The sequence below is a fragment of the Lates calcarifer genome, linkage group LG8, assembly GCF_001640805.2.
Source record: "Lates calcarifer isolate ASB-BC8 linkage group LG8, TLL_Latcal_v3, whole genome shotgun sequence".
NCBI lineage: Eukaryota > Metazoa > Chordata > Actinopteri > Centropomidae > Lates > Lates calcarifer.
This window is the reverse complement of record NC_066840.1, coordinates 11,501,057-11,526,162: the sequence shown is the minus strand read 5'-3', so window position 1 is coordinate 11,526,162 and position 25,106 is coordinate 11,501,057. Positions and strand designations below refer to the sequence as shown.

At 39.8% G+C, this 25,106-nt stretch overlaps 1 protein-coding gene across 1 annotated transcript in view; it reads right to left on the bottom strand.

The window, feature by feature from the left end:
- LOC108899126 (testican-1) overlaps positions 1-19,636 on the bottom strand; it is a 54,156-nt gene extending 34,520 nt beyond the window's left edge. Inside the window, exons 1-2 of the mRNA XM_018699395.2 lie at positions 19,341-19,636; positions 18,865-18,972 (exon numbers count right to left, since the gene is read on the bottom strand). Coding sequence (XP_018554911.1) covers positions 18,865-18,972; positions 19,341-19,358 — 126 coding nt within the window. The 5' untranslated portion in view covers positions 19,359-19,636. The remainder of the gene's footprint in view (positions 1-18,864; positions 18,973-19,340) is intronic.
- Positions 19,637-25,106: the final 5,470 nt, after the last annotated feature.

The window sequence follows — 25,106 nt, the reverse complement described above, 5'->3', positions numbered from 1 at the left end:
GTAGGATTTCTACCCTCTTTATTAAATATCAAAAATAGACAGACCACAAGAGGATTTGTGTGTTTGGGTGATGGTGGGGAACTTTTTCTCAAAGAAATCCTCTCTTGCAGTTCATATTACCACAATCAAGCACTGAGAATAGTGTAATCCTATGATCATATAGACCATTATAAGTCAACTTTTTGTAACTTCTTGTAATCCACACAGTTGACTCACACGATGCTGTCAGTTGTGGAAACAGTTATTAGCAGGTGTGTGGGTAACAGACACCACCGCCCCCACTATGAAAATGTGGTAGATATTTTTTCATATATTCATGAGGCATGTCACCCCAGAGTGGGTTAACAGATGAGCAGCAAGTTTCCAGAAAGTGTCGCTGCAGCAAAAATCCTCATTAGCTCTCACTGGGGAGTGTGATCTTGTAGTGACTATAAAACAGACACTGTATCACATGGTAGAAAACAAAGTTAGAACAATACAAGTTACATTCAGGTTATCAAGGGCAGGTTTTCTTTGCCACAAAATTTCCAATATGTATAATATAACACAGTATTTCTGCATAATGTGCATAATAATGCAACACATTATGTCTGACCAACCACTGAAAATTCTGTGTTCTGCAGTTAAATCAGCAACATTTCTGCAGCTCTGCAGCAGTGGCTCATGATAACTCTTCCACTTTGAGAACTCTAAAATGTCAGTGGCCTTGTGGAAGGTGCTGCACTGTATTTCTACTCTACAACACAAAATATAAACACAGTGGCTTTATTTATCTTTGCTCTCTGTAAATGGCTGCAGACGAAAGGATGAAGGCCACACTGATGAAAGAAAGGTCAGTGATAATGATACACTGAATCTATCAGATATAGTGTAACCTCCTGCTACTCACTCAGACTCACAGATTCGTTTAATGTGAATACTACTGCCCCACTGGACACACAGACATACAGACACACACACACACACACACACACACTGGCTACAGAACCTAGATAGCCTATTTGATGTGACATGTAATTCCAAACACATTGAGGGCAAATTATACAGGCTCAAAGAGAGAGGAACAGAGTGAGAGTATAGAGAGTGATAAATTCCAGGAGAGAGGAGACACAAGCAGCCTCCTCTCCTTCCCTCATCTGTTTCACTGCCTCAGATATGTCTTTACTAGTGGACAATCACACATACACAGCTAGAAGTATTGTAATTATTAAGATAAGATAAATGTACTTTATTTAATTTACAATAATTGATGTTGTGTCTGTGCATGTATCAGATAATGAATTTATGAATTTTACAAACTATGAGAGACAGGATCCTCTTTCTTTCTCTTTCTTGAATAATTGTCATATTGACTTCTGTACCATCTAGATGTTCCCCTAACTTGTACATGTTGCTGTTTAATGTTGACCTTATTTCAAACTGTGGGCAGAAACATTCCCTGTGTAGAGTGTGACAAAGCTTCTCACAAGTTCTCTTCAAACAAACAGCACTTACTGGGGTGCTCCAGCGACGTGGCAGCGTATCTTTACTAGTGTGGTCAAAATGGATGAAACAGAGGCTGAGATACCCTGACTTTAAATTGTATACTGTAAATTAAGCTTCAAAAACAATGTTTCCTGAAATTCCCATAATGCCAATCAAAAGTGTCTTTCATGAGACCCTCAAATTTAAAATCATTGACAGTACCCTCAGATCCAGCACAGCACTGTAGCTGAAGTGCTGATGTTTGAGATGTTCCAACTTTCATAGTGGTTACTACTAGTCACCTTATTCTGCCTTAGTCTAAGGAATGACCTTTCTTTTCTCCAGAACCCAAGTAATATTTAGGCATCTTCGTTTCAGAAGCATTAATTTAGCCTCCCCTGACTTCACCCTGATGTCACTCAAACCCATCAAAGTGATTACACGAATATAAAACTGTCCTTTGTGATCATATCCTCTTTTTATTGCTCCTGTCTGTTTCCTCTCTCACAACTAATAAAAAACAAAGTTATGCCCATGTATTTCATCCCTCTCCCTCCAAAGCCTGGACAGGGGATGTGAGACAGATTTAGAATGCCATCAAATTGAATGATGCATTTGCTATCTTGTGTTGCATTACAGTGGTAAGAGAAGCAGATTGCAGCAAACACAAAAATGGCCTAACACAAGAGACAGAGATGAGACATGCAAGCATTCACAGTCTTATATTTGCTGTATTGGTTATGGATATTAAGACACAGGGAATGAACTATAAAATGCACCACACAGGCAGTGGACAGTGTGTAATTTGACATTAATGAACTAAGGGCTTAATGACTCATTCCTGTCCTGCTGTCGTCTGTCTAGTGAGGCCATGCAGGAGTAAATACCAAAAATGCCAAACAGTATATAATCACTGAGTCACACAGGCTTGAATAAAATGAATAAGACAATAGAATGCTCTTGACTGCTCAAGGAATAATGAGAATGATATTTAAAGCAATTTGCTAACTTTATAAAATTAAGTGAAAATCATTACAGAATGAAAGCTGGTACAAAGCCTGTGATGACTTTATTAGACAGTCAGTGTCAGTGTCAGAGACAGGGGCTTCAGTCACTGATTTTTGCCTCTGATTTGTATAAGCCAGATGGTTCAGCTGACATCCTTCCTGTGTTTCTGCAGGTAACATGCATCCGTTGCATTCTGGCAACAGCTGCTGCATCAGCTGGACGGGGTGTCCTGGGATACTGTGGGGAATATTTCAGTCCTCTGTATCTATTAGGCGATAGACTGGTATAAGCCATTTGGTAGTAGCTCATTTGCTGCCTTCATGGCACAGTTAATAGGCAGATTAGATTTGGAGATGTGACAGCATGGATTTGGTTGAATAGATGACTGGATTTCACAGTGTCTGGCTCACGCAGCTGCAGAGACGCTGGATTAAAATATGATCTCCCCAAAAGAACGTTTCATTAACCTCAGATACTCTGTGCTTTTGCACTGCTATCACATCCAGAGACTAAGGATGTAGATTTTAAATAGCTGAAGCCTTTATGTATTTTAGAATATTCTGCTCATAAACAGTATGTATTGTGTATTTCCTACAATAAAGTGTACTCACAGGATCAGGAATCCAGATCATACCACAGGATATGCTTTAGTAGTGATTTTCTTTAGGATAGTCACTACACAAAATCACAGAGTCTCTGTCACTGAGAATAAAGCAGAAAAGAAAGAGAAAATCTGGGCGTTGTGGCGTTGAAAGTTTAATGATCGGCAGCTGACATTGCCTCAAAGCTAGATAATTATGATAACACACACATATACACATACACACTCTCTCTTAAGGAGGCCACTAGGGAGTCATTACAGTGAACTATAACTCCCACTAAGTAGGTTACTTACTGTGCAACTACACAGTACAAATTAGGTCTCTGACAAGTGATGTTAATCATGCTGTTGTGTTCAAATATAAACACTGCAGTTAGACAGAGTTTTCAGAGCATGAGATATATCACAAAAAACAGCACTTGATAAAATCTACAAATCCAATTCCACAGCAACACAGTTGTGTCACTGTACTGAATTTTGTTTATTTTTCGGGACTCTGTGTGTGTGTGTGTGTGTGTGGTTGTGGTTGTACGTACACATTATCATCAGTATCAGTTTCATGTTGTGAGGCATTCTGAGCCCCTGGTTATTCAAAGTTTATCAGAGTACAAACTTGTGGATTGTGGGTAAAGATGCCCAAATATTTGAATACATGATAAAACAGATAAAAGAGCTTTAAAGCTACAGGAAATTGGATTTAGAATCATGTGTGTATGTATGTGTGTATTGTGCAAAGCATCTGAAGTTGCACAAAATGGGTTGTGTGCGTTTTGCATGGCCATTAAGCTGTTTAAGGTTACGTGTCTGCCCAGAGCTGCCCAAACAGTTGAATAACTGACACCTATGCAGTTACAAGTGTACAATAATTGAATGTTTGCTTGAAAAGTTTAATGTGTAATTTTAACATTTCCTTCCACACTTGAATGAAGGAAGGGAGCACAGTTCCATAAATCTCCTCTTCTCCTTTCTGTGCTGTATATAATTAAGAAACATGAGGTCACATATTTTATACTTGCCCCAACTGAATGCTGCATCATTTGTGAGGGAAAACATGTACTTGTTTTATTCATGGATCTGCAGCCTTCTCCAACTGCCTCCTATCCTCTTTCTCTTCCCCAGTGTCTCCCCCCACACTCACCCCCCACCCCTTTCTCCTCCATTTCCCCTCCCCTCTACACTGTGTAGATATGTTCTGGTGTAGGATCAGCTTTATCTATAGAAATGCTATAAGAATGAGACTGAAAGAGAGAAATTGAGTCTGATATAGAAGAAAGATAGGCCAGCTTGAAAAATGGAGCAAAGGCAAGTATGTACCAAATGAGGACAGTGAAAGGAAAAAGGGGAGGAGATATAAAGGTTAAAAGAAAAGAGGACAGACAAGCAGAGGGAGAAAATATACACTGAGGGAAATAAGAAAGACTCAAATTGAAGTGTGTCAGTTCTTCTGCAGGAGCTTTCATTCACAGTGAAACACAGAGAAATGACTCAAGTAAAGGAAGAGAATTACTTCAAAAGTCCACAATTCTCCAAGCACAAGTCATGTAGGGTTATGCTGGATGTAGGTGACACAATTGCCACTTTTTCTGTACCTGATCAAATTGGAAAAACCTGCTGTAAAAGCTCTTGAGACTGAAGTCAAGGTAAAGTACAGCAACTAAAAAGATAAATTATACAAGTCATACTGATTGATGATTAAACTGGTCGCCGAGGTAAATCAGTGTGAGAGGGTGGATTCTCTTATTTAGGCTTTAAAAGCCTTTGATTAAGGTGAAGCAACTACAAATTTGGAAGGACTCTTGGTTTCGGTCAAACAGATCTCTAACAATGTCAGTACACCAAACTAAGGACACAAGGTTGTTTCCCAGTCATGTAACCGTTAAAAGAGCTGATAGGTGTCAGCTCATCCTAAATCTGGCAGTGACAAAGCCACTGGCTGGTGCAGGTAGAGTTATGAATAATAGATAAGACAGCATGTCTCTCAATTAGCCAGACGCAACTAAAATCCTGCTGCTGCTGGCTATTTGAGATGGAGCGAAGAACGGAGAAAGAACGGTGAGAGGCAGGAAGGTGAGAGCGGGAAAACACATTGGGGTGAGCCCGATAATGAGAAAGCAATAAAGGAAGGAAGAGTGGGGATATCTTAGTCACTAGCAGATTGCTGCATCAAAACAATTGCAGGAAATAATGAGGGTAGGCAGGGAAATGGAGGAATTTCTCATAAATAACTGTGAATTATTTGACCAAAAAGACTGCTTTCTTGCAAACAGGAACAAGTCTGAGGGAAATTTGTGCCGGTGAGAAAATAAGTGTGAATTGAATGCGAGTAGACCGCTGCTGATGCAAACTATTTATTTCGTTTTTTTTCTGTTTGGTTGCTGACTTATCTATGCCTTTCTCTACTTGTGTGCCAACTTTAACTTAGTTTGGTTAAATGATTATTAAAGATTCAAGCACTGATATGTTTCTTGCGTCGCCCAGGAGAGTAGCTCACATGGGCACTGAAATACTTAAAACTTAAACACGCAAAATACACAGTTTATGTGTGAGGTGAGCTCTACCAGCTAGAACAGGATAAACTGTGTTTGTTGCTGCTGAGGCATTTTGGTGCCAGCACTAACAGTCTCAGCTCTCTGCTCCTGTTCTCACACATTGCTTGTATGGCCCTGGTGTGTCCATAACCTCTCTGTGGTGTGAAAAACAAAGGCATAGCTGTCGTTTTTCCTATCTGTCTATGTGCTCCTGAAAGAACTCAACAGCTTGCTCTGAACATTTCAGCTTCATTCTCACTCTCTCTCCTCTAGCTGACAGATGTTGGTATGCCCTCACTGCTGAGAAGGATACAGATCTTTGAAGTGAAAATAATAAGCTGTTAATAGTCCACCTGTTTCTCCTGGGTGCGATTTGTGTATGTGAGAGACAGAGAGTGAATGACTGAGTGAGTGACTGAGGCACAGAGAGGGGGAGAGTTTGTGTTGATATGTCTGTCAGGCTCTTTCAAACTGAATCAAGAAAAGCAAACCTTGACATTGTCAAATTCTATCACACAAGTCTCACAACTTTATAGAGCCCTCTTTCAAAAGAAAACAATATTTAAGTGTATAAAATGGCCTTTGCCAGTTGTTGAAAAAATATAATATTGAAGGAGTTAAGACCAGAGGAGCAGCAAGTGGGAACTGTAGACTTCTAAGGAGCAGGACGATAATTAGTCTGTCATCTTTTTCAGTAAAAGATTCGGTTATGGAAAACCTAACCATCAGATTTGAAATTGCAATCAGAAATCTTCACTACTCAAGTGAAACACAGCTTAAGCAACAACAAAGATGTGAACACTGAACAACTTTGATTGGACTGCTAGATAGACTTAGTCATGTACAGTACATACACACATAGATGCATGTAAATACACGTGCACAATTATTTCATCTGTCCTGTTCTTTTTATGCTGATTCTATTTCATCTAGCTATTTCTTTGGATGTTTTCACCTCGATTTTAAAAGCCTTACATGGAGGCTGCAAATGAGCCTCAGCTCAAAGCTCTATACACAGTATGTCTGTTGCACTACTTATCTTAATGCAGTGTTTTTTTCTGCATGGTTCCTGTTAAATGAACAAATAAATAAAGTTTAGTTTTCAAGTGTCAGAATAAATTTCTTACAAAGTAGATTTGCTTGTTATTGAAAAAAGAAGTAAAAAAAAAAAAGTAAAAAAAAAAAAAAGTAAAAAAAAAGTTTTCAACTTTTAGAAAAAAAATGTTTTTACTGTGTGGGCTTATCTGGAGGTCAAAGAAATTGTATTAGTAGTAAATGCTGAGCTCAGCCCAAATCCAACAAAAGCCGATATTTCCTTCCCTTTAGGAACCCTTAAATAAATAATTGTATTGACTGATGTAGCCTACAGTGCTTTTAATGATCAATAACTCACTGCTAGTTTAGAACCGTGTAACAACAAATGCTGAATTAATTCTATAAATCCGTCTTTTTCAATTTATGGTCCCCAAAACTTTAGGAGCAACAGAGGGAAAAATTATAAAGATAAGATGTTTTTCAGGCTGTGCAGACTGCTATGCTCATTGAATATAAAAGATTAAAATGGAGACATTAAACTTTCCTTGTAACTGCGACCTCAACAACACAAAATAACACTTTAGAAAAGAGGACAACAAACTTTTTCTCTAGAAACAGGACCAAGGTTTATGTACATGTGCATGTGCTTGTATATCTATCTGAGTTTTGCCACATTTTTGCAAATCTATGCTGATCTATTCCCTTACATTTATGAATTCCTTGGCCAATAAAATGTAGGTTAAAAGCCATTATCTTTAGTCTGAGACATCTACAACATGTGATATTGACAACCCTTATTTTATGGTAGCCATTTGTAAAATTCCAACATTTACTATAGATGGCATTTACAGTCTGTATGTTGGATTATTTATAACATCTGAGAGGACACCAGAACAGACACCAGTAAACCCTCTTCGTGACCTGCCTACCTTCCATCATTTGTAACCATTCGTTATCTCTGCCCCTCAACTCCACTGGTTTCAATGTCACTCTCTCTCTAATATAAACTCCATTTGTTAATGAGCCCTTCTGGGATGCAACTTTCCCTTTGGGAGATCTGAACCAATAATGGAGACCTTGATTCCCCATAGAGAGTCAAGGATTCTGAGTTAAGAATTGGATTTGTCATGTGTGGATGTTTCTATGACAACTGCTACTCAGCAAAATTCTTATTGTGATGTCATAAGGAAAGCTTCTAGCCACCAGCACACTAGAACAGAATTTCCACACGAGAGCCTCTTTATGATCGTCACTTCCGCTCTTTTTAGGTTTCCTCACACACACTTTTGCTACCAGCGTAGCACCTGACTGACTGTAGCTGAACTATAATTTAACTGCTTATGCACTGATGTTTTACGGTTCAATTGCATCGCTCATAAGTACAACACAGATCAATGGCATCAAACAGCTGGACACGGCATAGACTTACAAGTAGTAAGTACTGTAGCTGGGATGCTCTGAGGACTGAATGTGATAAAACTGCTGCTTTTCTGGGAAGTAAACCTGTGTCGACACTAGGACACAGAGCAGTGGTGTATCCCATCATGTGATTGCATGTCAAGCCACAGTGACGTGTCAAGACACCGCAGGTATGCAGGTCGTCATGGTCACAAGTTGTCATTTTTGACTGGTTGTCAAGTTTCAAGAGGATGGGTAATGTGAGTGGGTCTGAAGGCAGACGCCAGAAGAGAGGAGAGTGGCATTTGGCTAAAAGCAATGAGCTCTATTTGCTGACACTGTGACAGACAATGAATGATAACCTTTCTTCCTGATATATGTTGGTTTTGTAACTTTTTGTGTCCAATTTTTTTTTTTTTTTTACCTAAATGAACTCAAACCAATGCTGAGCCCAGTGTATGGTAAAGAGGAATGGACTGGACCTGAGCCGGTTGGTACACAATTGAATGAGCAACACTGTGGAGAACAAGTTATATGAAACCTGCATCCTTTTCTTGTTGAGTGGCAACCAAGGCATGTATTGTATGTATAGATGGACTATTAGTACATCCATAATACTTGGTGGTAATTAGGTTCCTATGGTGTTTGCATGCATCACACACCACCATGTGTGTTGCCCTAGGGATGTACGTAATTGCGGTCCAGAGATCAAAAACATAAATAAATAATAATTTAAAAAACTAATGCATAACAATTTAAGAATAAACTGATAGTAAAATACAAATGTAGTCTGTCAGTTCTAAAGAGACTGTTGGTTTTCTGTGGAATTCTTCAAGCAATATATAAATTACTCTGAACTTGATGTGGTTATGTTGATGCCCTAACATTTGTCCAGTCACATTTTCCCGGGCAGTATAGATCCAGAATTACATCTATCTAGTTAACTTATAGTCATTCAGTCCACCATAATCCACTCCATTCACAGAACCAGAAGTTGAGTCTATCGAGTTTACATCTATCATTGTACAGTAAAAACCAGAGGTGCTGTTGGATAGATGCGGCTGAGAGAAACATTGATTTTCCCTGCGTCTACTCGGGAAATTCTTTAATTTTATGTAATTGCAGCGAAACCTCTGATTGTTTTGGTGTCATTAATATCTGTAAGGCGATTGTGCAACTGTGTTAGCATTGACAACAGGATGATGTGGTGCTTAGAAAGAGCCTATTCTGACTCCAGATCATCACTAGTTTTATACCTACTACAGCAATATATCCAGTCCTGCTGCAGAGCATCTCCACCCACCCAACACCCCCACAGCACATTGTTTGTCTGCTGCAGACAGAGCATTATAGGCCCACTAAAATATTTCTGTGTAGTTTTTAATCTCATGATTTGCATATTTTACTGCCATTCTCATTACCCACTGCAGAGAGAATAATAAATGGAGGGAGAGAAAGAGACAAAGAACTGAGGAAGATTGGACTGTGAGGTGAGGAGAGAAAGCCTGAAGAATGTGAATAGAAATCCATGTGAGCAGCTAGGCTGCTGTTTATCTTATAAATTGGAAGAAAAAATGACTTCATACCGTCCTTTCCTCTTTGTTGACACATTGCTTTATAAAGTGACTTTTATGCTGTACTGTCAGACAGCATGTGTGTGCGCTGCACTGAAAGTTCATAACCATAAGCATGTATATAAACCTCTAGATAACTGATATACAGATAATTAATTCTTGTTTACAGGTAGAAGAGTTGATGACTTGAGTACTGCCTCAATTGCAGACTTTAATAGATAAGATATCTTTGCCACTTTAGATTATCTATGGGAAACTCACAGTTATATAGTAAGATAGTCATATAAAAATATGTATTGTGTTAATGTGGATTGAGGAAATACAATTTAATCCTCTGAGGTTAACTGTCATGCTTCCTACCTCCAGATTTTTGTTATAGACATAAGGCCAAAAAATTAAACCACATTTGGGGATGATTACCAGACAGAGCAAGGCAGAGTAGGAAAAGTGTTGAGAGCCACTCTTAAGACTGTAGGAAGATGACATGACATTCACCTGTTACAAACACCAGCAGGCCATCTTCTTACTAGAGATAAGAGGCAAGAGAGGACAAGGAAACCAGCTGCTATGAAAGAGAAAGCTTAGCAACATGTATAAATCTAAATATGTGGGACTGACTTTGTTCTCTGATGATTCTGACATCCTGTACTTTTAATCTGAAACCATTTATAGATAGCAGAATTGCTGCTCCTCTCTTGAAACAGAATTTGAGATGGAAGAAAAGTTGTGATCTGGGATTTTGACAGCGATTAGAGCAGCTTCAAACTGGAAAAGGTCAGACATTATCTGGGTTCAGAGGTAACATTTTATCCTAAAAGAGATTTACTCGTTTGTGGTCTGGTTCACACATCTAATAGAAAACACAGTGAATAGAGACAAACTAGGGAAAAATATTTGGGTCAGATTAAAATAGATCCTTTTTCTTCTTCATTTCTTCAGTAAACAGGACAAACAAAACTAGGCTTCAAGCATTTTTAGATGTTTTCCAGCACATGTGCAGATCTGCCAGTACATCTGAAGCTACAGTAAATCTGTTGATTCCATTCAGTCTTGTATCATTTCATGTTGGTGCAAAGCATTAAAGTACATTAATCTCTTATATTCTTACTCCAAAACTAGTGCAGAGTCAAATTTTTGCATAATAATGTGTATTTTATGCCATTAGTACATTGCAACTCTGGCACAAGTCAAGAGTCTTAAGAGCAGAAAACTATAAGGACTGAGGAGAAAATGCAGTAAGTGTGGAAAGGCATTTTTCCTTTTTTCTCTTTAACAATGAATGTTAATTAGACCAGTTGCTCTACATTGCGTATGCCTGTGTTTTGTGATCACATTTTTGTTGTCTCCACCATTTTGTACACTTAAAGTTTTATGTTCTTTGAATATAAAATTATGGGCAGTTTAAGTATTTCTGCAATCAACTGCCATACATACTGTGGATACAGACCTAAATCACATCATTCAAATTCAGAAAAAGAAATTAGAAGAAAACAAAGTGTTTTAAGTTACGTTTTAACTTAAAGTTTTAAAAAATCAAAACTAGGTTTTGCTGCTGTATTTATAAATATTATACATGTGGAAGACCTATAACAATAATAATGATATACATATATATTAAATGTGACCAACTGGTTTGCAATTTTAAAAATATATAAATATTGTGTATCATTATATAGTTAATGTCACTTTCAGTGGGATATTGCTGGTATAAAGGAATAGACTGGCAATTCATAAAACACTTTTATTTGCTTTTTATGCTGACACTTCCATGAGGAGATTGATAGAAATCTCATGACTGTATGCTAAATATAAAGACTATATAAGGAGATCATAAGCTTAGTTAGCATAAACACTGGAAACAGGAGGGACAGCTCATCTGGCTCTGTTCAAAGGTCTTAAGCTGATTAACTTATATGTTATGTGTGGCTTGTTTGATCCATACATAGTAAAACATTAAAAACCCAACACTATTCCTTGGCTGGGTACAGTCACTTCTTGGAGTCTTGCTGTCACCATAAGGTTGCCAGGCATCTCATCTAACTGTCAGTAAGAATGGAACAGGCAGATTTCCCAAAATGTTGAACCATGCCTTCAGAGAGTGATCATATATAATCTATTATTAAGTAAATATACACTTAATTGAGGCACGATTATACCTAACATTAATACAGACGTGCATTTTTCATCAACAACAACTTCTTCTTCAGGAGGTACATGATGGAAACCATCCTTCATCTATCATCCCACTGGCTCTGAAACAATAACTATGCTTCTGACCAGAGAGAAAAAAATCACCAGTGACATTCAGGCTGCAGGCCAAACAGCTAATAGGCTCTACCATGCTTATCAGCATACCACACTGTCTGCCAGCCCACACACACACACATACACACACACACCCCCAGTGGACCTGAGTGTTTCTGCCTTCCTCCTTTCCTGACTCCCAGGCTGTGGTGCCTCCCTCTCCTTAGAGTTGAGAGCATTACAGTTTAAGCCAGTTAAGTGCAGTATTGTTGGTGATAAGGAGGAAGATGAGGAGGCTGGGAGGAAGGGCACCATATATGGTATTAAGAGAAGCCAATCCAGGACTTGGTCATTTGTATGCGTGAGCGTATACTGTATTCTGACTGAGAACTTGAAGGCTTGGGTGAGCTGCAAGCCTGAGTTCAAAAATGCAATTACACAGCAATTCAAAACTCCACCTGTGCGTCTGTGCTCCTGCTGTACCTGTACACACACACACACGTGTGTGAGCCTGACAGTGTTTTGTGATGTGTTAAGAATAGGACAGAACAAATTGTCTTGTGTGAGTATATTAAATTATATGAATTTCCTGATGACAAATCCACAAAAAATGAAACAAAGTATGTGTACTTGCAGTACATACACATCAAGAGATGCTAATTTCTTGGGATCATGATAACTCTGATGATGATGAATAATGGTGCCGTTTTAAGGAAATACACCCTAATTTTTAGGGCTTTTTTGGCAGGCAGTTCAGCAATTCAACAATTTTTAACTTGATACATGGAACTGCAGGTTCTTTTCAGTAGGCCTTCCACGTCGAGGCAGAGAATATCCTGTAATCTGCAATAAGACATTATGCTGATGACATGGACTCGCCCCACCTATTCATGGTTTTTAATCTTCTGTCAACACAAAACTAGGAGGCAGGAACTGGAAGAGTAGTAAATAGGTGAGAAGGTATTTACAAACTGGAGATAGTGACAGTTGTGTAAAGAAAGAAGATGCAATGAAATGTAAGAATTGCTCTGTGGAGGTGAGACACTGAAGGGAAACCAGAAACAGACTTCTTCTCTCTAAAATGCAATTAATTGAATCCCCTGCGGTAAAGATGCACTGAGAACACACATAGGACAGACCACAGACATCCATCTCTCAGTTTAATTACCATTCATCACAAACACACATGGCTGATGATTGTCATTCTGTTTGAGGCTCGAGATCAGCGCTGTGTTTGTTTGTCTCTGTGCAGTAGGACTCATTTCTAGCACTAATGACTTCACTGGCTCTTAATGGATGTTAGAAATAATGGAGCTGTCATTGTCTACTCTCACACCTCTAACAGAGATAGCAAAAAGTTCCTATTTGCTTTTCACCTTCACATTTCTCTGTCTCTCTCGCCAAATCTAGATATTCTCCCAACAGGATGTGACCTCAACACTGAACAATCCACTTTCAGAGTTCATTTGTGTCAGTCTTCATCACTGAATGGAGCTGGATCAAGTGTCATCAGGTGATCTAAGTCTGGACCTTTGACAAGTCCGGACATTTGACAAGTGGCTGTAACCCCTGCCTCTGTTTAAGGATGTTCCTCTGTGTTAGATGTGGATGTCTTCTTTAGTCCACCCACTGACTCCTAGTCGATTACTTTGACCCCTCCTCAGTCAATGCTGTGACCAGGTTTGGGCGCTGAATGCTGATGAAGACCATGAGATGCAGTGGAAAACTCAGATGTGGTTACACCTCAAATTCAAGAATTCAAGAATTTGCAACACATACCCTCATAAACTTGTGTGATTTTGTGGTTGTTTGTCAAAAACCACCAATGAAATTGTATTTCAATCTTTCTGGCATAATATTTCCCCATGTCAGAAAGCATTCATTGCTCTAATGTGAAAAACAGCTGTTTCTATTTCAGGTTTTATGAGAACAATAACTTTAAAGAGCTGCTTCATAAGCTGGATATTTTACTAAACATAATGCTCTGGTGACAGGCTGGCCCAGTAAATTATGACACAGTTGTAGAATCAGACTGAACAGCCCTCTGTCACTGGAGGAGCTAGAGCTCATATTCTCTACTGTAGAGTGGTAACCAAGGCTGTGTGTTTTTGTGTGCTAAATTATGGTTATTATATTGAAGAGATAATTGATTAGCTGTTGGAGTAAATTAAATTACAGAGTAATGATACAAATTTAGTAATGTAACAATAATACAGGAGGCAACACTTCTCACAGAATGAGCTTTTACCAACATTCAGTGAAAATTAGACCAAAACATTGGCAACAGCACAGGATAACAGTTGAAACATCGTGTGTGCATATTCTCCATTTCACATGAGTCCAGGAAATACACAGCCCTGCCCATTCTGCAAACAAATCTGTCTTGTGTGTGTCCTTGCAAAAAACATAAACCATTCATCAATCTGCCAGGTAAAAGCAACACCGGGCCACTGCCGTCCATCAATCAAACCACTGGCCAGCTGTCCAGTGCACGGCAGAGTGACAGCAATGACCCCGCCCACCTGGTCCACTAGGGTGACCTTTGAGTCATCATGACAAGGTGATGGATATCCTGTGTCACAGGAAGTGAAACACTTCCCCTCCACACTGCAGGTGAGCTGACAGAAATTACCACACCCAGTGCTACAACTGCACAAACCTCTACATGTCAGTACAAAAAAAAAAAAAAAAAAACACTACTAGAGATAGAAGTACATAAAGTGAACGCATATTTAGGGTATGTGATTAAGTATTTTAAAGTCCAATCAGCAATAATTCAATAATTTTGAATTCAGCAGATGTATGAGCTACCCAAAATCTGATTCAGAATCAATAGCATGTCAAAAGCAACTCTGGACAACAGGCCCCCTCTTTCAAGAAGAGGGATCCAATCTAGCCAACCATCATACATTTGGTGGTGAAGAAGAGGCTGAGCTGCTTTCAGTGACGTTTACTCATCATTTAAAAAAAAGAAATGACAAACATTCCTTTCACAAAGTAAACAGAACTGCTGCCCCTTTAAATATTTTATCTGCTTTGAACTGCTCCCCAAACCTCTGAGAGCCACAGCCATGTACCACTGACACACACACACACACACACACACACACACACACACACACACACACACACACACACACACACACACACAGAAACTGCAGTGTCAGGTATCTGCAGTCTCTCTACCATTGTTTGGCGAGAGAAATATTTTCCACCCTCATCAATTATCTTCTACCCTCAAGTCTCCTCTCTCTCTCTCTCTCTCCCTCTCTCTCTCTCTCTCTCTCTCTCACACACACACACACACACACACAGAATCCCTTCCTCCCACCTTGTCTCTATCCACATCTGTGTTAAAAAAAAAAAAGTCATCGCAGATGTGAAAAATGAATGACACTGCAGAGTGACTACATGTGCACCTGAGCATTGTCTTTAGACAAGTATTGTGAACCTGTCTATTTGGGCACATTTCTTGGGCCTTTTAATTAAGCAAACATGAATGGATGATGGACATATTGGCTCAGAGCACAGCCATAGATCTAGGCATTTAATGACCTTTAAATGGTGACTTCTCCTTGATTCAGTTCTATATGAGTGACATCCAACAGTTTATATGACGAGGAGATCAAACACCATCTGTTTCAGGTCCAGATGAGTTATCAGCAACTCTCTCTCTCTCACACACACACACACACACATAAAAACAGAGGGCTGGAAGGTCAGCCAGAAACATGACGTCCAGCCAGCTGTTACCACATCACAAACTGTCATCTAAGTGGGGGAGGGGTCATTACCTCTGATTAAAATGGATCACATGGGCAGTGAAAAAAATGTTGGATATTAATACTGAAACCAACAAACTCACTGACAGTGGAGGTGTTGTTGTTTAGGGCCTTCTAATAGGTTAATATAAACAATCATTTTCATCAGTTTGTCTGAGGGTTGTCATTGGCAGATTCAAGCAGAAAAAGGCAAACAAAAACCAACTTTCAAACAATTCCATAGCCAGACTGGAGATGTGGAGCTGTCTATGGTGCTGAAACATAATGTCTGCAGATCAGAGCTAGTTGACAGAGGAGACATGTGATGATGAAACTATATTTTACACTATGACAATATGATTATGACAATGCTACAGAAAGTTTTTCTGACACCAAAGGTATAAAAAAATCATGATGCCTTGAGTCGACTGCTTTTAAATCATGAAAAAGAATAGTTAATGAGCAATTTACTCTTTGAAAGGTATCTTTACTTAAATATTTTAGCTTGTTGGCCAATGACTAATTAAGGAAACTGATTAAAATATGCATTCCTAGTAGGCAGCCAGGTGAACTGGTCCTCTACGCTCTGAACTGACTGAATTTGAAAGCCATTACCACTTTATAGGAATGTAAACGAAAATGTGCTAGAGAGTAATTCTACAGTACTGTAGCACCAGTCTACAGGAGCAGTGCTGAGTACACATTTTAATTCTCCCACACATTCAGTTCTAGTCTTGGCAATCCTGAAAATGCCAAGAGGTTTAGCATCACTTAAACATTTCTGAATCTGAGGAACATCACCTCATGGGTGCCAAGTAAGTACACACACACACACACACACACACACACACACACAAGTTTGACTCCCATTCATTGCATTGCCAAACCCAAACCATATCCCTAACTTTAACCAGGACCTCAGAAATGACATTTAGCCTCATTAAGACTGGGCTTTGGTGCCCATGAGCCATGAGGACCCCCCCCCCAAACACACGCACACACAGATTAAATCGAGGGTCTGAGGCGAGGTAAGTTTTCTAATTACTAATGCATGACTCTAAAAATTGTCACTCCATGGTCCCTGCAGGAATCTCAGAGTGGTTAACTGTGTGTGAGAGATATGAGGCTCTTCCACCTGCTCAGAAAGGTGTTACAGCTCAGAAACACACACACTTGAGACAACCTAGAAACACCACTTTTCCCTTCTCTCTCCCTCTCCTCCCAATCACCTGAGAACTGCACTGACTTATCACAGTTGACAGAGAAGAAGAAAAAAAAGGAGGTACACACTAAGGTTTCAGACATGAGAGAAAAGCAAATAGAGAGACAGAGTCATTGCTAGGAAAGAATAGGAAGGAGAGCAGGAGAAAAAGGACAGGGCCATATAATATAGCAGCATTTCATCAGTGATTGGTGGAGCATGACAGCAAGGAAAGAGCCATGAGATTTAGAGGACAAAAGAGAGAAGAGGAGACGAGGTGAGAAGAAGGAAAATGCGAAAACGGGAAAAGTAGGAAGGGAGTAGGAAACAGTAAAGAAATAACAAAGAATGATTACGAGCCATGGCATCTCTCTGACCGGTAACAACTAAAGATCTCAGTGAGGGAGAAGGGGTGTGTGTGTGTGTGTGTGTGTGTGTTCTGACTGACTGGCTGTACAGCCCAGAGAGAGGAATGGGCTGTGAGAAAAAGCTGAATAAAGACAAAACCCAGGAGATATGATAGACACTCAAAGTCAGAAGTTTGTAAAACATGATAAAACATGAGGTTCAGCTGAGACAGACACTTATTCATACAGCTGGAAACCACAACTCTAGATATACTCTTTGCAGACACAATTCACAAACGACTGCAGAATCCTGTTTCTGTTCATAAATGTTGTATAGCTGCATTATGACTTAAAAAGCTGAGAGACCTTTCTATCAGCATCAGGAAGCAGACAGAGAGAAGAGAAAGTAAAGGACGAGCCTGAAGAGGAGAACAACAAGCAGAGCGATCAACAACAACAAAAGAGCTTTTCCACCTCTTGAGGATCAAATCAGTTCTACTCGTTCAGCGACAGCAAGCTTTCTGTTAACACTTACACACAGGGATTCTGACAAAAGACACTGAAAAGCAGGAGAGGAAGGAAGACCGTGGCCCATTTGGTCTGGTTTACTCAGAAGTGCACATTCAAAGACAAAGAGACCACACAGTAATCGCAACTGCATGCGACACACATTTCTGGAGTATCTCCTCTCCAAAAAGAGCAGAAACACTCTTGTCTTTTATCACAGAGGAACATTTATAATTATGTTGCACAAAAAAGCTCAGCTGAGTGCAGTACCAGCTGCTCTGGGTGGGGACATGCTACCTATTTTTAGGCTTGCACATGAGCTGTGACAGATTGACCCAGCTCACTCTGCTGCTAACAGCACAGCAGGCCATCGTAATGAGACTCTCCCTCTGCTGAAAGCTCTACTTGACTTGAGCCTAAAGTTTATGGGGTCAATAGCCTGGGTTTGCCTCAGCTCTCCATTAGCTCTTTAAAAGAGCAATGAATTTGTACCATCAACCCTCCATGAATTTGCAATTTCCACTTCACTCAGTCCCACCTTTAAACTGTTAATACACCAGTCATCCACAACATTAAAACTGGTAACCTAGTTTTAGTGTTGTACAAAGGAAGGATACAAGGATGAATCATAGCCATAACTATGCAGTACTGCTAGCATCACTTCACTGACTACTAGATACTCTGATGTATTTCTAATCTTAACAGAGAGCCAAGGCTGCTAATGTGCCCAGTCAGTAATAATATGCTTGGGCAAGTTCCCCTTGGACAAATTGAAGAAGCCAGAATTATAAATTACAAGCACTGTAACTTAAACCAGATTAAATTCATGAGTCGTTCATCCTAGTTTATCCCAGTTGCTGCATGTGTGATACCTAAGCATGTGCTAAAAGGTAGGAGTGCTCTCTTGTCACTCTTGCACAACACTTCATCTTACTTTTTTAAAATCAGACTGATAGATAGAGACCTATAAGAAAACAAAATTGCAAAGCTGTTTAGGAGAGTGGCAGTAAGCCATAATGAAAAAGTGCAGATACAGTATACGTTTCAACCATGTTACTTTTTGCATTTGGACAGTGAAAAATCCAGGCTAAAATCGAGAATAATCAATAAGATAGACAAAAAACAATATTTGATTTGTGGCCATATCACCCAGCACTACTTAAGTGACTCTACAGTGTTTTGTTGGTGAAACTCACATCTCTGAAACTGATCCATGATCTGTCCTCGTTGTTCTGAGCCACGTCTCCGCAGACCACCGTTTCTCTGCTCGGCAGGAGAGCCAGGACAGGCAGCAGGAAGAGCATCTTATGGAGGTAGCGAGTCAACAAAAGACGTGAGAAAGATTGGAGTGAAACAAGTTATTGATATGAGTTAGCCTACACACACCTAAAGAAACTGATAACAAGGAGGGAAGGCTACGCTTCTTTATTGCAAAAGTTAAGTTCTAGAGTCAAGTTACAGAACAGAATGTCGTAGAAATATTCTAATTCTGTCATAAATATGTCACAAAGGACCTTTAACGGTTAGGAGAGTAACGCCGAGAGTTCGCCATTTGCAGACAGCTAGCGCTAAACCGTTAATATTTGCTACATTTGACCATTGTCGTCCAACTTTCTTTTTATGTCTCTGAACGTGATAGCGAAAGCCAAAACGATGCTAACAAGTAACTTACTTTTCTCTTACTGTACATCCCGGTCCTGTCTTCTCGTCATTCACTCCGCAGCTTAGAGAACTTAGTGTCCACTACTCCAGTTCCCCGGTCAAACTTAAGTCCACTGCCCCACCGTCCCCCGGTAAGTTACGCTCCTCCTGATTTCTACAGTGAGATGAAGGCGGTGGACCGTTAGCTTCAGCTCTTACCAGAGCCCGCCTCCTCCTCTCTGTTTATTCATACAGACCATTCTATCTTTCTATCTATCTACGAAAATGAGAAAATGGTTTGCACAACACACAAATACACAATTCTAGCCTTATCATACAATTACATCACTATCATATAGTATCATATCTCATTGTACCTGGTGAATCTATCTATCTATCTATCTATCTATGATGAAGAGTGTATTTTTGATTTACAGTACAACAGATGGAGTGGTGTGTCCACATGGGAATAGTAATTCGGTTTGTATGGAGATTTCCAGATGTTAAAGGTACAGCAGGGCCCCTGAAGAAGATTCCTGGGTGCATACAGCAACATATTAATTAATTGCAGTCTGCCTTTCATGCATGATTCTAGGCATTCACCTGGTGAGGTCTAGAGACCATTATGGGCCACTGAAGGGATGAAATGGGTCTCCAGAAAAAATAAATCATGTTTTAGTTACAAATAATTTTGCTGCCTAGAAATAAGTTCACTAAATTATCCATAACTATAGCTGTCTCGGCCATCTGCTTCCATCCTCTACAACTTTTATCTCCTTATACCTGCAGGAATAACAGAACCACACTGCCCCATTAAATATCTAAGTGCAGACAGTGCATCTTGTCAAATGGGCGGCCTTGGTAAAACTTTTATCAAATTCTGTGCTTTAGTGTGAAAAAAATAAAAGAAAAAAACTTAGAAAATCTTACAGTCTACCCACACAATAGTGAGGTGAATTATGTATGTAGCCAGCTCTTGAGCCAACAGGTCCACAGACTGATGAGCTCTCTCCATGGTACTGAAACATTGTTATTCGGGTATTAACTGCATGAAACTATTGAACAAATGAACACCTGCAGCCTACAGTATAAAGCAATCTAATCCAGTTGTGCAGCAGTTATATACCACCTTTATCAGGCTTATAATGTTACATTTTTAAGACTCTGTCACGGTGGTTGAGTTGAATCTGATGATGATTAATGATTGTGTGGTGCATAAAAAAACAAAGTGTAGTGTAGTGTCAAGTAGTGGTTTATATATTCAAGTAAAACACTATATTTTTGAAGTACTTGCTGTTAAATTCATTTGTTTAATGCTACTCTATATGCTTTTACTCCACCACATTTCAGAGGCAAAATATTCTCTGAAATAGTAAAAGTTGTTGTTTTATTCAACCATCAGTGTGAAAGGAAAAGATGGCTGAAAAAGAAGAGCATCAAATCCTCACATTCCAAAAGCTGAAACCAGCAAATGTATTGTCCATGAAAAATGACTGAAACAATTACATGATTATCAAAATAGATGCCATTTGGTTTTCTGTTAAATAACTAATCCATTAACTAAATGTTTTATTTACAGCTTTTTCCTCCAGTTCATTTATTTGACCGCTTCTGCAGTTGCTTAGCAGATTCAGATGTACTATTTACAACATACTTGACACTATATCATATAACATTAAACAATGCATTTTATTGATTAAACAAATCAGCAGTCTATACTGTAAAATCATTCAGAATACCCTACTTTGACCAGCTATGACATTAAAGATCTGCTTATATGTGATACGCAGTGATAACAATGCTTCATTTAAGTAAAAGTCTGAATGCAGATACACTGTGGTGTTATTATTTTAACTTAAGCAAAGATTTGAGTATTTCTTCCACAGCTGGTGTCATACCTTCACTGGAAGGTTGGATAGTTATAGTCTTGAAGAAACGTAGCCCAGAACAAAGTTAATATGTGTGAGTTATTAAATTTTCAACTGCACCTACTTAATAGTCCAGTGCAGGTGCTCATCAAAGGCAGAAAATGTAAACTGAGGATGGCAGTATATGTTCTGCAGGTATACATACCTGTCTAATCATGCAGGACAGAGTCATTAGAATACACAGCGGTCATCCAATCTGCCCTCCACACACACACACATACACACACACACACACACACACACACAGACACCCAAACATCAGCTTTCATGCTTTGCTGCAACTGCACGTCTCAGCCACCTACCACTTTCCCTGAGGCAAAAAGTCCCACTCACACACTCAGACACAACCCAAAGTGACAGATAAGGCAAACCACATCAGGGTCACTTGCATGAAGCGTGGCTGTATCTGTGTTTGTATGTGCGGCCCATTTGGTTCAACATGCCAGCACAATTCATTCACATTTACAAAAACATAAACTTCACATTAGGTCATGCTCATTAACACACTGCCTGTAGTAGCAGCCCAAGGCACGCCTGCAATCACACCCAATTACAGAGAACGGTCCCATTCAAAATAAACCAAATAAGAAGTGGAACGCACAGCTCCGGTGGATTCTCTGCTGGTGCCGGCTGATAAATTTAATTGAGACTTTTAGATGTGCAGTCAGGTGAAGCAAAACAAAATTAGAGTGAGTTTAGTGTTACTCCCATGCATCTGTCTGCTATCTTTACCTGTACTGTATTTTGAAACCTGTGGTTGTTGTCTTTGTTGATGGCTATATTCACCATCCTTCAGGTTACGTGATGTTTCTTCACTCTACAATTTCCAATTCGCCTTTTTTTTTTTTTAACTCTTACTGAGCAGAATTTTTCCCATTTTCAGAGTGTCTTTAAAAAGTAAACTTCACAGGACCAGACTTTTGAATCAATGTTTAACTTACATAACAGGTCACTCGCTGAGGTTCAGAAGGTACAGACACCTAACTCTTTTACAAACAACCCTCATTAAGATTTTATATCCTCTATGGCTGTCAGCCGCTTTTATGTGTCCTCTTTTTCACAGCCAAGAGATAAGAGCATTTTCTGCTGTTTCCCTTTATGTGTGTGTCTCTTAAGAGGGACGCAGCTTTGCCAGGATTTAGAGAAGGTCAAAGTCAATGATAAGATTTATTTTTTGTATTACTGACAGTCTGACAGAGAGATAATAGCTTTAGAGGGGGATATGACATAACATGCTCATAATAATACCACTAATGACAAGAGGACTTATCAAAGGCAGCATTAAAGCCATTTGGGTCATTTTAGGCACAGATTTAAAATTGCAAGTCTTTAGTGTTTGAGGGCTTTTGTACAGTCAGCTTGAAGATCCCATGGAGCAGCTTTTTTTTAATTTTTTTATTTTTTGGTTTGTTTTGGGATGGTTTACTGTGTCTGCAGGATGTTAGGGTGAGGCTTTAGGAAATGGTTTTATCCTGGGCATCATCTCATATTCTTGGCTGTGGAGCTGCTGCTGATGCAAAATTGTTCCAAACTGACTCAAAAACACACAAAAATGTTACTGCTACTTCTAAACTCTGTGTTATATAGAAACTGGAGGAGGTGGCAAACTGACGATATTTTCTTTGAGCAAAGAAATTTGGAAAATCTCAAACTTGAAAAGGTCGGTCAACACTGATTATGAAGTACTATTCTGTTAAACTATGTTAGCAATAGTGTGAGGTGAGTCATGAAGAGAGAAAAATAATCAGACAAAGAGTTCTAATAACAGCCCATCATTGCATACCCCATGTACACCCCCAGTTCGTTGGTGTGGGCATCACGTCTCTCAGAGAGGGCACTTGTTACCATGATATTCTCCAGATTTCAAAATGAAAGAGCTCTTCAGGTCTCTGGCAGAAGGAGAGAAGACAATCACACAGCAGTCCAACTGGATCAAAGTGTTAAGTCTGAAAAACAGTCAGACAAATGGGAGGCAATGTAACCAAATAAAAAGAAAAGGGAAAAGAAAAGAAACAAACAACAAAGACAAACCCTGCACAGACAGGGTCTTGTTTTGCAGTCAATCTCCTTGCCATATTTGTCTGCACACAAACAATAACCAATGGTACCAGACAGAGAAAGAAAAGAAATCACACAGGAGGATGTCAGGGGACAGAGGTGAGGCTGGCTAAAAAGTAAATTTAAGATAACAGAAAGTAAAAGAAAGAGACAAGATGGAAACACAGTTGAACAGAATTAAAAGCCACTGTGTGTTCTTCTTAGATGTGCTAAAAGTCACATTTGATCCTGTATATCCTGGCTACTGCTGTACAGCTCCTGTGTGTTCACAGACTGAGGTCAGGAATTGATTAAACAGGACAACAACCATACATCTTGTCTGAAGAGGACCAGTCACTTTCAGGGTCATGCGCACGCGCGCCGCGCGCACACACACACACACACACACACACACACACACACCCTCACACACACCCTCACACACACACACAAACTGTGAATGGCTGTTAGGTCAACCTGGTTGCAAAGCATCTGAGCAAAAATGAATTCCTTTTTGCTTTTTAAGCTGCAGAAATCATCAAAATGTCATTCCAATAAGTGTGTCTGTGAAAAGCATTAAAGTGTGTGACACCTGTCACTCAAACTGATCGACCCATGAAGCTTCTCCAGTGATCCTCAGTTGGACTCCCACTCATCTAATCTTGACGGGGCTAAACGGGATTAAAGAACACACAAGGTCAGGTGATTTATTCTTCACACCCATTACAACCACCTGTTCAGAGCTCCTCCTCCGTCCATCACTCTCTCCCAGGATATCCAACATCACCCAACCTTCCCTTGTTTTTCCTCACACTCCCTCCCTCTCTCTGCCAATTCCTTTACCTCTACCCCTCCCTCTTTCCATCCCTCTTCATCAATCTCACTGCAACTCTGGACATCGATATTCTAAAAAACAGTTAGCACCATTCGCATTTCCACTCGCATCACTTTGACCTGTACTCATATCAGCTCATACAGCCTTAATTTTTCATTTTACCCTCTCTCCTTTTTTAAGCTGCTGGAGGCAACAACACAGCTCTGGTTTTCAGTTATCTCTTCCTTTTTTACTCAACTTTTCCTCCCTTGGTCTCTCCTCTCCTCCCTTGCCCTCAGGCGTCTGGGTGCATTAGCACTGCTTGCTAGAGAGCTCGCTTGTCCTTGAAGGAGTCCAGGTGGATGGCGCTGAGCTCTGATTGGTCCAGCAGGAGGTCAAAGTTAATCTCTGGCTTGTTGAACATCCAGCCAGGTGGAGTCTTTAGGGACGGCCGGGATCCTGGTGTCAAACACTGGAGGGATAAGAGACAAATGCATGAATAGAGGAATTTTAGCAACAGAGCATTTGCAGAATAGTGGTAATGATTGTGTGTGAGTGTGATGGAAAAGCAAAGTTGTGTTAGATCACAGTGACATTAAAGAAAACAGATCAGGGCTGCTGTTAACAGCCCCACCAGCTTTCATGAGAGTAGGAAGGAGTAGCTGTTTTCCAGAAAAAGGACTGTCGCACACATACATCCAGGTCAGTCTGCCAGTCTCCAGGCTGATTGGCTCTGTGTCACTGCAGACCACACAGACACACACACACACACACACTAGGGGAGAGAAGAAGGGTAAATATCACTCACACTGTCACTGAAAATTGGTGATAAACAGCTGGACACAGCGAGGAGGGAAGAAAATACAGCAGCCATGCACTATAGAAAGAGAAATAAAACACAGAAGGAGGGGGAGAGACATTGTGTCTGTGTGGTGATGGGTTGTAAAACAGAAAGTGTCATCAGCTGGAATACTCCAATCTAGCAAGTTTCTGCACTACCAAATACTGTCCATTAATG